Consider the following 12,219-nt stretch of genomic DNA (forward strand, 5'->3'; position numbering starts at 1 on the left):
GCCTTTCTAATCTTGCCCCTGCATTCCTGTGTTGTTTGCCTATATTCATCCTTTGTAATCTGTCCTAGTTTCCATTTTTTGTAGGACTCCTTTTTATTTTTTAGATCATGCAAGATATCTGTTTCTAGCTATAAAGGTAGTTAAGCTCTGGAACAGGTTTCCAAGGGAGGTTGTGGAATCCCCATCAGTGGAGAAGAAAAAGACGCCCCCTTCCCCAACGAGCTTCACACAGACAGTAGGTTCCTGTCCCCAGAAGCTTAAGGTAATGACCTTCAATCACCAATGACCTGGGCTGGATTTGAATTAGGGACTCAAGACTTCCGATTTCATTATGAGTCTTGTGTCACACCTACTCCCCCACAAAGGCAGGTGTGTTAGTTCAAAGACAAACCTGCCACCGTTACCACGATGGACTCATGTCCTCGCTTCCTTTGTCCTTTTTTCCAGGACTTTTGATGACCTAAACACCGAAATGGAATTTGAGAGTCACTCTAGATTTCAACTTCCTCTTTGATTTCTCAACTCAGCAAAATTTGGGTCTGTGTGTCATCACGTACTTGATCTGATGTCTGTGTTTCCCTAAAATTCTGCTGTATAAAGCTGGCACAAAGGTCTGTGGTTCAGCATCAGACGAAGGAGGAGAACTTGTTCAGCTGCTGCCGCTCCTCCTCACCCAGCAGAAGCATGAAGGTCTGTGTGGCTGCCTTCGCTGTTCTCCTCATCGCTGCCCTCTGCTCCCAGGCCCATTCTCAGCTTGGTAAGTCCTGTTTCTCTTCTGCCTTCCTGCAGCGCTCGGAGCTCTCACTCTCACTCACTGCGGTTCAGACTATGTCAAGGTTGGTTTCAGGTGTAGGAAGGCTTGTAGTGAGGGAGCCCATGAAACAGCCATAAACTTCAGTTGGTCTAGCTGAAGTATCTCAGGGGTCTTCCTTCTCTGAGATGCCCGTGAGCAGTGACAGCAAGGGGTGGAGCTGAGGGTCAGCTAACCCTATTGGGACTGCAGGAGAAGCCTTCAAATCCTCAGACACTGTCAGCGATGGGTTAGAGAATCATTCAAGTCTCTTCTTTCCTTCCAGATGGCGTCAACACCCCAACTTCCTGCTGCTTCAGCTATGTTTCCAAGCCAATCCCACGGAGCCTTGTGGTGAAGTACCAGCACACCAGCATCAAGTGCTCCTTGCCGGCTGTAATGTGAGTATGATTTTCGGGCAGATGTTCTATGTTCATGCAGAGAAACAACCCTATAGGATGAACGGATTTGGGAGGGAATCTGCAGGGCTCTTGTAATACAAATGTCAGGCATTTTTAACCCCTGGGTAAAAGACAATTATTCAAAAGTTCTCCACATTCCCCTGTGGCCTCTAGAGGCCTTCAAAATACCTACAATAGGTAGCTTAAGAGAACAAGGACAGATTGATGTTTTGCAGACTCATGGAGAAGGTTCATGCGTGAGCCCTTGCTCTGGGTTCTTGCATCAGGGACTGACACAGCTTTCAGTTCCACGAGTAACTCAGCAGCAGGGGGTTGCGAAAGCATTCTCATGCAGCTCTCTTTGAGCGGGCAGCAAGAAAGCCGGGGTATCTTGAGCATTCCAGTAGGGGCAGACGGGGCCAGAGCCACAGCTGGGGTAAATGGGCATAGCTACACCTGCTGCAGATCTAACCTGCAAGCACACCACTAGCAAGAGTAACAAAGGGTGGGCAGGGGACAGACTGAGGAAGAAGAAGGGTTGCAGCAGTGATCCCCCTGGGTCGCTCAGATTAGGGATACACACCATTTTAGATGATCGCTGATACTCATTGCATGGGCATGGAGGAAGAAGTGAGTCAGCAGAAGGGATATGCATGGAGCCAGGGTAGTGGCTCAGTGGGACCAGAATTTAGGAGGATGTCCCTTATGTCAAGGGCTGGACATTGCACCAGGGTAAGGTCACCTGCTGGGGTGAGGCCCCGGTGGTAAAGTCAAAGCTGGAGATGCTGATCCAGTGATTTTATCCCCATGATATCCAAGGTCGGAGGCAGCTTAAATCCCTCTGTCTGGGGGATGGTGCTACAGCTGAGTGACAGGCACTCGCTGTAACGTTATTGACCTGCTGCATTCTGATTGGCTGAGACAATAGGCCTGACATGTGCGGCAGTCAGTCACAGATCAGCTTCTCCACAGTAGGGTTCAGCGAAGGTTTCACCTTTAAAAAAGCAGAGTCCTCATTGGCTGATTATTCTTTAAAAATGCTCAGTGTTGTTGGCCAACACAGAATCCATCTGGTGTCCACGATCTGCTCTGCCGTAGCTTGTGTCCCAGGGGATCCACTTTCCTTCTTCTCCCTGTGAAGATTCTGAACCGAGTTTTTATCTCTGCAGCTTTACCACTAAAAAAGGCCGGGAAGTCTGCTCCGATCCCAATACACGATGGGTCCAGGAGTACATCAAGCAGGTGAAACAAAACTGACGAGCCCCTGACGGCAACAGCTGCTGGCGACCGTCCCGAAAGCCCCTGGAGGTCGCGGGAGGCAATTGCTCCTCCCACAAAGAACTTATTTTAATATATTATTTGTAATGTTTATTTTTGAACTAGAACAACAATTTATTATATTTAAATTATTTGTGTTTAAGTTAAATCAATGTCAATTTTTTTTGATTGAACAAAATAAAAAAAGGCAATTGAAATATTCGGCTGTGCCTGTTAATGAGGATTTAGGATTCAAGATCATAAAATGTGATGTGTTTACACATATCTCTGGGCCTGCGCACCTTTGAATGCTCCGGGCTGTCTCTCTGAAGCTTTTGCAGGAGTGATCCCTGATCTGGGGGGATGAGGGTCTCAGCAGCATACCTCTGGCGATATCAATTTCCAATTAAAATAATCCAACCCCAACCTTTTACAGCTGGAAGTTAAAGGGATAAGGTTGAAAAACCAAGTTATATTTATAAAACAAGGGTGAAATTTGCCTGCAGTGGAGCAGTGTGGGGCCAGGGCTGGAGACACGAGTGAACAGCTCTAGTCAAAGATGGGGGAGGGAGTATGGCCTGGTGGTTAGAACACTGGCTCTGAACCTTTTCAATACTAGGCCCCCTCCCTGACTTAGCAACATGGGAAGGAGAGGGTGGTTGTGACCCCCTGATTCCTGTTCATGACACCCCCTCCCACGACTCAGGACCCCCAGTTGAGAACCAACAGGTGGGAGGAGCCACAGGCCTGGAACCCAGGTTGGGTAGCTCCTAGGCAGCTGCTGTGTCCATACTGCCACCTCTGGCAACTGGGAGAACTGCAAGCTATGAGTCCTACTGGCTCACGCCCCACCGGATGTCCCGCCCACAGAGGCCCTGAGTGGCAGTGCCCATGGTGTTTCCTGATTGGCCCAGGCATGCTATATAAGGCATAGGGAAAACACCTGTAGGCTGCTGTGCAACTAGGGGGATCTCTGGCTTGGTGCTGCAACAGACCCTTCTGTGTGCTCCTGATACCTGGCCTTGTTCCTGGTCCCAGCCCTGCTCCTGGGTCCTGGCCCAGCCCTGCTTCTGATACCTGGCCTTGTTCCTGGCCCCAGCCCTCCTTCTGATACCTGGCCCAGCCCTCCTTCTGATACCTGGCCTTGTTCCTGGCCCCAGCCCTGCTCCTGGGTCCTGGCCCAGCCCTCCTTCTGATACCTGGCCTTGTTCCTGGCCCCAGCCCTGCTCCTGGGTCCTGGCCCCAGCCCTCCTTCTGATACCCGGCCTTGCTCCTCCTTCCTGGGTCCTGGCCCCAGCCCTCCTCTGATACCTGGCCTTGTTCCTGGCACCAGCCCTGCTCCTGGGTCCTGGCCCCAGCCCTCCTCTGATACCTGGCCTTGTTCCTGGCCCCAGCCCTGCTCCTGGGTCCTGGCCCCAGCCCTCCTCTGATACCTGGCCTTGTTCCTGGCCCCAGCCCTGCTCCTGGGTCCTGGCCCCAGCCCTCCTCTGATACCTGGCCTTGTTCCTGGCCCCAGCCCTGCTCCTGGGTCCTGGCCCCAGCCCTCCTTCTGATACCCGGCCTTGCTCCTCCTTCCTGATTCCTGGCCCCAGCCCTGCTCCTGGGTCCTGGCCCCAGCCCTGCTTCTGATACCTGGCCTTGCTCCTCCTTCCTGATTCTTGGCCCCAGCCCTGCTCCTGGGTCCTGGCCCCAGCCCTCCTCCTGATACCTGGCCTTGCTCCTCCTTCTGATACCTGGCCTTGCTCCTCCTTCCTGCTCTGCTCCTGACACCTTGCCCTGCCTTGGCTGACCTACTTGGCTCGGACCTGGTGCGGTTCATCAACTCTGACCTGTTCCAGTGGTGTGGACTGATGCTTCTGGCCTTAACCCTCGGGACTGAGTTTGCACCTTGCCTTCTTCTGTAACTTGTAGGCTAGAACTATGGGCTGGCCGCCCGGACTCCTGGGTTCTAGTCCTGGCTCTGAAGGCTGGCAGATGGGTGGGTTTTATTGCCAGTCTATCACTGACTACCTGGGTGACCGTGGCTAGTTTATAACGGTGCATTGCTCTCTACGGGGCTGAATCACAGCTGCCTGACTGTGTGTCCGGGACTCCTCACTGCTAACAGCTATGGAATATTTTCCTTTGGCACCAGCGGTAGGGGCTGGTGCTTTTGCAGCAGGAGGCTCTGAGTTTTCGCTCCTCTGTGGCTGTGAAGTTCTGTGTGGCCCCAGCACCAGGGCCGGCTCCAGCATTTCTGCTGCCCCAAGCAAAAAAAAAAAAATAAATAAAAAGCCGCGATTGGCGGCGGCAGTTCAGCGGCAGGTCCTTCGCTCCTAGAGGGAGTGAGGGACCTGCCGCCCCCGAATTGCCGCAGGTGCCGTCCCTCTCCCTTGGCTGCCCCAAGCACCTGCTTGTTAAGCTGGTGCCTGGAGCCGGCCCTGCCCAGCACGCAGCCTCATGAAACCCACCATGTTTTAGACACAGTGGCCGGATCAGTCACAGAGTAATTCCACGGAAGCTACTGGCATTATCCTAGGGATGACTTTACCCTGGTATAAATATAATCTCTGTCTATCTAGGAGCTACGCAGCTGTCCCCATGCTGCTCCGCTTGTAACTTCCTGGGGACAGGAACCAGATTGCCCTACTCCAAATGCATAGGCCCTCACCGCTGGAGTGAAAGGCAAATCTTCACTGCCTGCCCTCAGGACAGTGCTGCGACATGCAGCTGGGTAGCTCTGGTCCCATCCAGTAGGGGGCAGTTTGAACCTGGATTCCTGCCTAGGTCACTGGTGACATGTCAATGGGCTGTGTATTTACCTGGTTGCTATGGGGATTGCAGGCCACAGGAGTTGCACATGGCAACAGACTTAACCCTTGCAAGACCAGGCTCCCAGAGGGAAGCAGGTGAGTGTTCAGGGATGTGTAATTCTACACCCCTGGGCCAGGCACTGAACTTGAGACCTCTGAGTCCAAGCGCGGGACCTTCTACTGTCTGAGCTCAAAGACCCACCTCTGGTGGTCAAGGCTGTAGTAGACTCAGCAAGCTCTATATGGGGCCCAACCACTGCGAGACGGCAGGGGTGCTGGAGCTAGGGGTGCTGGCGGTGCTGGCTTGAAGTGGATTCCATCATACACAGGGTGTACAGTTTTGTTCAGTGGCTTTCAGCACCCCTGCTATAAAACCTGTTCCAACGCCCCTGTGAGACGGGGAGATGGGGACAGAGCTCCCCGCTGATTGGGTTACACATGCAAAGGGCTGGAGTCCTGCTGAGTGTCCGCCATGGATTTGGATCCAGATCCATTGGACATGGACATAAGTATTTCCCCGGAGGACACCTAGTGTGAGACTCAGCAATAGACACTTCCCTTATAGACACCAACGTGTCTCCCTTCCCCGTAAGGATCCAGCTAGCGCCTGCCTGGCACCTCCAGGAGTCAGAGAACAAAGCATTCAGAACCCAGCCGCACGTACAGGGGAGTGCAGGGTGGAGCGCTCCATGGGGACACCACTGTTAGGACCCCGCGGTAGCTCCGTTGCTGGGGAAGGCGGATTTGCTGAGCCCCGGGACGTTGCATCCCCATTGTGTGGTGTGGGCCCTGGGAGCTTGTCCCAAATGAGTCTCGGCTGGTGCTTGCCCTCCAGCCCTGGATGTCATAGTCTCATGGAGTCCCCTGTAGTCATTGATGGGTCATAGTCTGTTTTCACTGATCCGAGATTCTTGGGGTCTGCAGTGTTTGGCCTCCTGTCAGCTGTGTCTTAGAAGTATTATTCTGGCAGCTGCATGGTCTTTGAGCTCCTTTGCTTTGTTTCATTAGCTGTTAGAAGCCAATTGGTTTCTAGTGCATAACATTTGTTCCTTATCTGCCCAGAGACCGAAGGGTTGGCTCTTTCAGTTAATAAAGGAAAAAGGCAGATTTGTTTTGCCGGCCCTGGATTGGGGTGTGATGTTTTTTAAATGTATTTAGAGCAATCGTAACTAAATATTGCTTTTTCCCTAGGTAAGACGGGGGTCTGGACCCCTGCCTCTGCCCTTTCCCCCAGTGAATGCAAAGCCCCGGAATAATGAAATGACACGCCACAGCCGGACAGCACTGGGCAGCTACCAGGAGCGGGGGGAGAGCAGACCACAGACCGGTCTGAAGTGAGTATGTGATACCTTATACCTTAATAAGGTCACAGCCCCTGTCAGATCTACCTATCTGAGGTATTTATCTGGCCCCTTTCACCACGCTGTCTGAGCACCTCACATGCCTTCATTTAGTCTCACAACCTCGCACGGCAGGGCAGTGCTAAAATCCCTGTTATGCAGACAGGGAACCAAAGCTCAGAAAGACCAAGGGACTTGGCCAAGGTCACATAAGAAGTCTGTGTCAAAGCAGGGACTGGAACCTGTCTCCTGAGACCCAAGTGAGGGGCCTAACCTTCTCCCTAAGGGGAAGGGTGTGGGGAGAATGTGTAGGGAGCAGGAAAGGGGAACTGCACCCACGAGTCTTTTCTCATTTCTCGCTACTGTAACTCTAGCACAGCAGGGTGGGTTGCCAGCTACAGAGATCAAACCTGGGACCTCGGGATCAGTATTCAATGAGCCTCTACCACCTGAGCTAAAGGACATGGCTTTTTTAGCTATGGCTGTAGCAGGCTCATCAATCTCCGGTTGACCTAGCCACTGGTAGATGGGGACAGAGCACATGCCAGGTGGATGTGGCTTTCGCTAGTAAAAGGAAAAAGATTCGGCGCTATTGACCAACCAGAACATTACTATTATTTGTATTACCGTAGAGCCTAGGAGCTGCACACCCGGCTCGGGGCCCCCTTTTGCTAAGGCGCTGCATGATTTCCCCTGCCCCGAGGAGCTCACAGTCCAAGTAAACCACCCAATAACTCCTCCCGCAGGAGGGCCTGCCAGTGACGCATGGCTTCTTGCACACAAGTTATGGGAGGGACCAGAAATGACCATCATGAGCCCTCCAGCCCCAGAGGAGAGACCTTTCCCCAGACATCACCAAAATCACACCAGATAAGGCCTCCCCTGCCTTTGTGTGGGGTTGAGACTAATGACGTCTGGGGTAAATGCGGAGGTAGGCGGCCAATCCCGGTCAAGGGAGCCTCTTCCTCCAACAACCAGCTTGAGGGTGATTTCCGGATGGGGCCTAGTTGGAGATGCAGGAACCTCCATGGGAGAGGTGGGAGTTTTCAATTGTCCAGACCAGGCACCTCGAGAGCTCAGAGTCCCATTGTGCCAGGTGCTGTACAAACAAACCGCAAGAGACAGGCCCTGCCCCGTAGCGTGTACAATCTAAACAAGCAAAGGGTGGAAGGAGACTGAGCTCCCTTTTGCAGGTGGGAGAAACGAAGGGATTAACGGATTTGCCCAAGGACACAGATGCCGTCTGTAGCAGAGGCAGGAATTGAACCCACCTCCCAGCCTACCTCTTTAAGCTAGGACTAGCCAACTCTTCAAAGCTACCCCTATGAATCCAACTAGAATCCAATAGTGTAGTCACGGCACAATGGCTTCCCAGGAGCTGATTGAAAGCAGCCTTCAATTACCTGAGGGGGGGTTCCAAAGAGGATGGAGGTAGGCTGTTCTCAGAGGTGGCAGATGACAGAACAAGGAGCAATGGTCTCAAGTTGCAGTGGGGGAGGTCTAGGTTGGATATTAGGAAAAACTTTTTCACTGGGAGGGTGGTGAAGTACTGGAATGGGTTCCCTAGGGAGGTGGTGGAATCTCCTTCCTTAGAGGTTTTTAAGGCCCGGCTTGACAAAGTCCTGGCTGGGATGATTTAGTTAGATTTAGATTTAGTTAGCTTTGAGCAGAGGGTTGGACTAGATGACCTCCTGAAGTCTCTTCCAACCCTAATCTTCTATGATTCTATGAAACCCTCCTTGTTTTTTGCAGCGCTCCTGAAATGAACCGCCGGGCCCTGAAGCTGAAGGAGGAGGGTGAGAATAAACTCCCTTGCGGTGGGCTGTAGCAGGGGCAACGCGAGCGCATCCCTGGGCAGTGGCACTCGCTGTGAGCCATGCTGGGGAGCCAGAGGAAGGGGTCCATGCATGGGGCCGGCCTTCCCCTCTGGGAGGGAACTGCTGTTGTACCGGAGACCATGCCGGGGGAAGGGAAGGGCGCAGGCCGTGGGTGACAGTGAACAAAGGGAAGGGGCAGGGGGAGCAGAGGGTAAAGCAAGGGGAAGGCACATTACAGTGCAGAGCAGTGGCTGCAGAGGCCAGAGACAGTGATTTAGGGAGCTCCAAAACGGGCCAGATTATTCCCCCTGGGACAGGCGGGGACCTAGATCTGGGATGTGGGGGTGTTGGGGGAGCTCCAGAGCCGTTGGGGGTGGCCAGGGGGCTCTGGGTTGGCTGTGAGGAGGGGATCCAGATCTGGTGTGGAGGGGTATTGGAGAAGCTCTGGATCCATTGGGGAGATCTAGGGGGCTCTGGGTTGGATGTGAGTCCATGATGTACTGCACCCAGCGCCAGTATTAGCACTGATAAGTAACAATCCCACACGGGGACGTGTATCTCACCCTGTACGCAGCACACCCTGGGTACTGGTGAGCTTACCTGTCCACATTCCTATCAACACATCCCGCTGCTCTTTCCACGCTGCTGTTTGACTCCATCTGACAGCCCCACTGAGCCCCTGCGTCCCAGCCAGCCGGGGAGTGGGCAGGCCTCGGCAATCCATCAGCGTGATTCCCCCGTTGGCCGGCGGGAGTCGCTGTTCGTCCCTGGTAGCTGCTCCCCACCCCAGGATGTCTGTGCCAGGACTGCTGTGCCCAGGAGCAGCCTGTCTGATTCAGCGGCGTCTCCTTTCCCTCCCCTGCAGAGTGCGGGCTCTGCCACCGGGCTGACTCCGACCCCGACACCTATGGGCAGAAATGCCAGCGGGGTAAGCTGTGTGTGCACAAGAACTGCCTGGTGAGTAGCTCTCCCTTTCCCCGGGGGCTGATGGTTCTCCCGAGGGGCCGGGCTGATCCGCCTGCATCTCAATGACCCATTCGACGAGACTCCCACCACTCACCTCGCAGGGTCCCGGGGTGGAGTCCTGGCCCCACTGACATCCATGGCAAACCTCCCCCAGAGCCAAGTTTTCACCTGCTATTATTATACTGCACCTCCTTGGGCCACCGCTCAACGCTCCTGCTTGGGTGCATTCAGCCCTTTCCTGGATCCCGCAGCACAGAGAGATGGCTGCTCCCTTGTGATCGTCTCTAGGCTGCCCTCCTGTGTGCCAGAGAACGTCCCGGAGTTAATCCCTTTTTGAACTAGAGCAGATCTCGTGGAAACGTGTCCAATCTTGGTTTTAAAATTCACAGGCATGGAGAGTCCATCCAGAGCCTGGGAAGTTGCTCTGTTCATCTGACCTCACTAATTCATCCAGCCAGCCCATTGGCTGCTTTTCTCTGCATCACCCCCAGTTTGCCTCTCTCTGCCTGATGCTGGGCTGCCCTGACCTGGCTGTTGCATTCCAGCTGTGATCTCGCTGTGGCTGTACGGAGAGGAACGGCCTTCTCTTTGTGCTGTGACCCCAGACCTTTGTATAATGCTGGCTGGCTTCTCCTGCTCTGAGCTCTTGCTCCTCACGGTCATTCCTAGACCTTCATTGTCCTCATGAGCGGCTTTGCTCAGACGTGGCTGTCACATGAGTTTCTAGGTGCAGCCCGTACCGTCCTTGGAAACATGCATTACAGACCCGTCAGTGACTGCCAACCCGAAGGGTAAAGGACCCTATTTAGCAGCAGGCCGCCTGGCCTCCTAGAATTTCTGCCCAACTTGTTCTGCTGCCCATTATTATTATGACCCCTTGTCGCCAGCTGCCTGTTTTCACGCCCAAGCCGATTCAAGTGGATTTTTGAATGGCGCGGCACCGAATCGAAGGATTTGTCGAATGCAGGCTAGGACAGCAATCCCTTCTTGTCACTGCCTCGCTAATTACATTGAAAGTGAGCCCAAAGTCACTAGTTAACCCCTTCCTTTCCAGTGCAGGGTTTTTACCAGGGCCGGCTCCAGGCACCAGCCGACCCAGCACGTGCTTGGGGCGGCACCTTGGAAGGGGCGGCCAATCTTGGGGTGGCGGGGGCGCTCGGGGTTTTTTGGTTTTTTTGGTTCGGTGGGGCGGCGCTCGAGGTTTTTTGTTTGTTTGTTTTTGTTTCAGCGGCGCAGCACGGGGGGGGCGGGGGCTTCGGCGGCGTAACGCTGGCGGGGCGGGGGTTGGCGCGGCGCGGCACTCGGATTTTGGGCGGCCCGGCGCGGCCCGGCGCTCGGGGTTTGGGCGGCATGGCGCTTGGCGGGGGGGGGTTGGGCGGTGTGGCATGGCGCTCGGGGGGGTTGGGCGGTGCGGCGCTCGGGAGGGCAGGGGTTTCGCCGGCCCGGCCCGACCCGGCACAGCGCTCGGGGGGAGGCGGGGGTTTTGGCGGCGCAGCACTGGGGGCGGGGGGTTCGGTGGCCCAGTGCGGCACTGGGGGGGGGGGGCAGGGGTTTTGGTGGTGCGGCGCTCGGGGGGGGGCAGGGGTTTCGGCAGCGTGGCGCGCTCGGGGGGGGCGGGTGTTACGGCGGGACAGCGCTCTTTTTTTTTTGTCTGGAGCGGCAAAAAAGTTAGAGCCGGCCCTGGTTTTTACTCTTCATCACAGATCTGTTTTCTAGGGTGACCAGGGAAAATTTTCAAAAATGCCTGAGTGCTTTAGCATCATAGACTCATAGACTTTAAGGTCAGAAGGGACCATTATGATCATCTAGTCTGACCTCATGCACAACGCAGGCCACAGAAGCTCACCCACCCACTTCTGTAACAAACCCCTGACCTACATTGAAAGGCCAGAGATCCTGGATCTTCTTATAATGAACTTAAACAGCATCAGATTGTTAAGTGTCCCGGCTCACCTGGGAGAAGTCCCCTCAGCACGGCTCCCTTTCCTCCCTGTTCTCCCATCCAGCTGAGCTGCAGTGGTGCTTTTGACGGGTGCAGAAGCTGCTGCAGTGAAGCCTTAGACCCCTTGCAAATCCCAGGCTTACTAGCCGTTAAGCAGCTCAGCTCATTTAGAGTCGTTAATTAGAGCTGGGGGGGATGGGGGGGGTTATTCTGACCAAACAGAAAATTCATCGGGAAATGCTGATATGTTGAATGGAAACTTTTTGTGGCGACTTCTTGTGGTTTGGGGTGAAAATGTGGCTAAGGAGGTTTCTCAGGTCCAGGCTGGAATTTCTGGGGACGAGAGAGAGGTTACAGTGTGCCAATGCTCCTGTGTTCCACTACCACTGAGAGACTCCGATATCAGGAGCAGCCTTCAAAGGCCTGGCACGGATTCCGAGTGTAGGGGTTGGAAAATCTTTGGTTTTTCCCCCCTCTTTTCCAAAAGAATACAATTGCAGCCAAACTCCCTGGGTGTGTGGATTCTTGGCACCAGTGCTTGCCCCTGCACCAGAGGCACAAGGAGATGAAGAGCTCTAAAATGCTGCAACCGCTCCCAGTTGCCAGGTGTCCAGTTTTCGAGCAGACCACCTGGTCGTAAAGGGACCCTGGCAGCTCTGGTCAGCACTACTGACTGGGCCGCTAAACGTCCGGTTGGTGGCACAGGCAGGCTCCCTAACGGCTCCGCGCGACTCTCGGGAAGCTGCTGCCATCTCCCTCTGGCTCCTAGGCAGAGGGATGATCACTGGGTCTCTGCACGCTGCTCCCACCCCCAGCGCCAGATCAGCTGCTCCCATTGGCCAGGAACTGCGGCCAACGGGAGCTGAGGAGGCGGTGCCTGCAGGGAGCCACGTGGTTGCGCCTCTGCTTAGGAG

The 12,219-nt window shown here is 54.5% G+C and overlaps 1 protein-coding gene across 1 annotated transcript; it reads left to right on the forward strand.

The window, feature by feature from the left end:
- The first annotated feature begins 684 nt into the window (after positions 1–684).
- LOC135890931 (C-C motif chemokine 3-like) lies at positions 685–2,448 on the forward strand. The gene is made up of 3 exons (XM_065418407.1): positions 685–757; positions 1,077–1,191; positions 2,361–2,448. The coding sequence occupies exons 1-3, from the start codon at positions 685–687 to the stop codon at positions 2,446–2,448; spliced, it is 276 nt and encodes a 91-aa protein (XP_065274479.1).
- Positions 2,449–12,219: the final 9,771 nt, after the last annotated feature.

Source organism: Emys orbicularis, chromosome 17 (genome assembly GCF_028017835.1).
Source record: "Emys orbicularis isolate rEmyOrb1 chromosome 17, rEmyOrb1.hap1, whole genome shotgun sequence".
Taxonomy (NCBI): Eukaryota; Metazoa; Chordata; order Testudines; family Emydidae; genus Emys; species Emys orbicularis.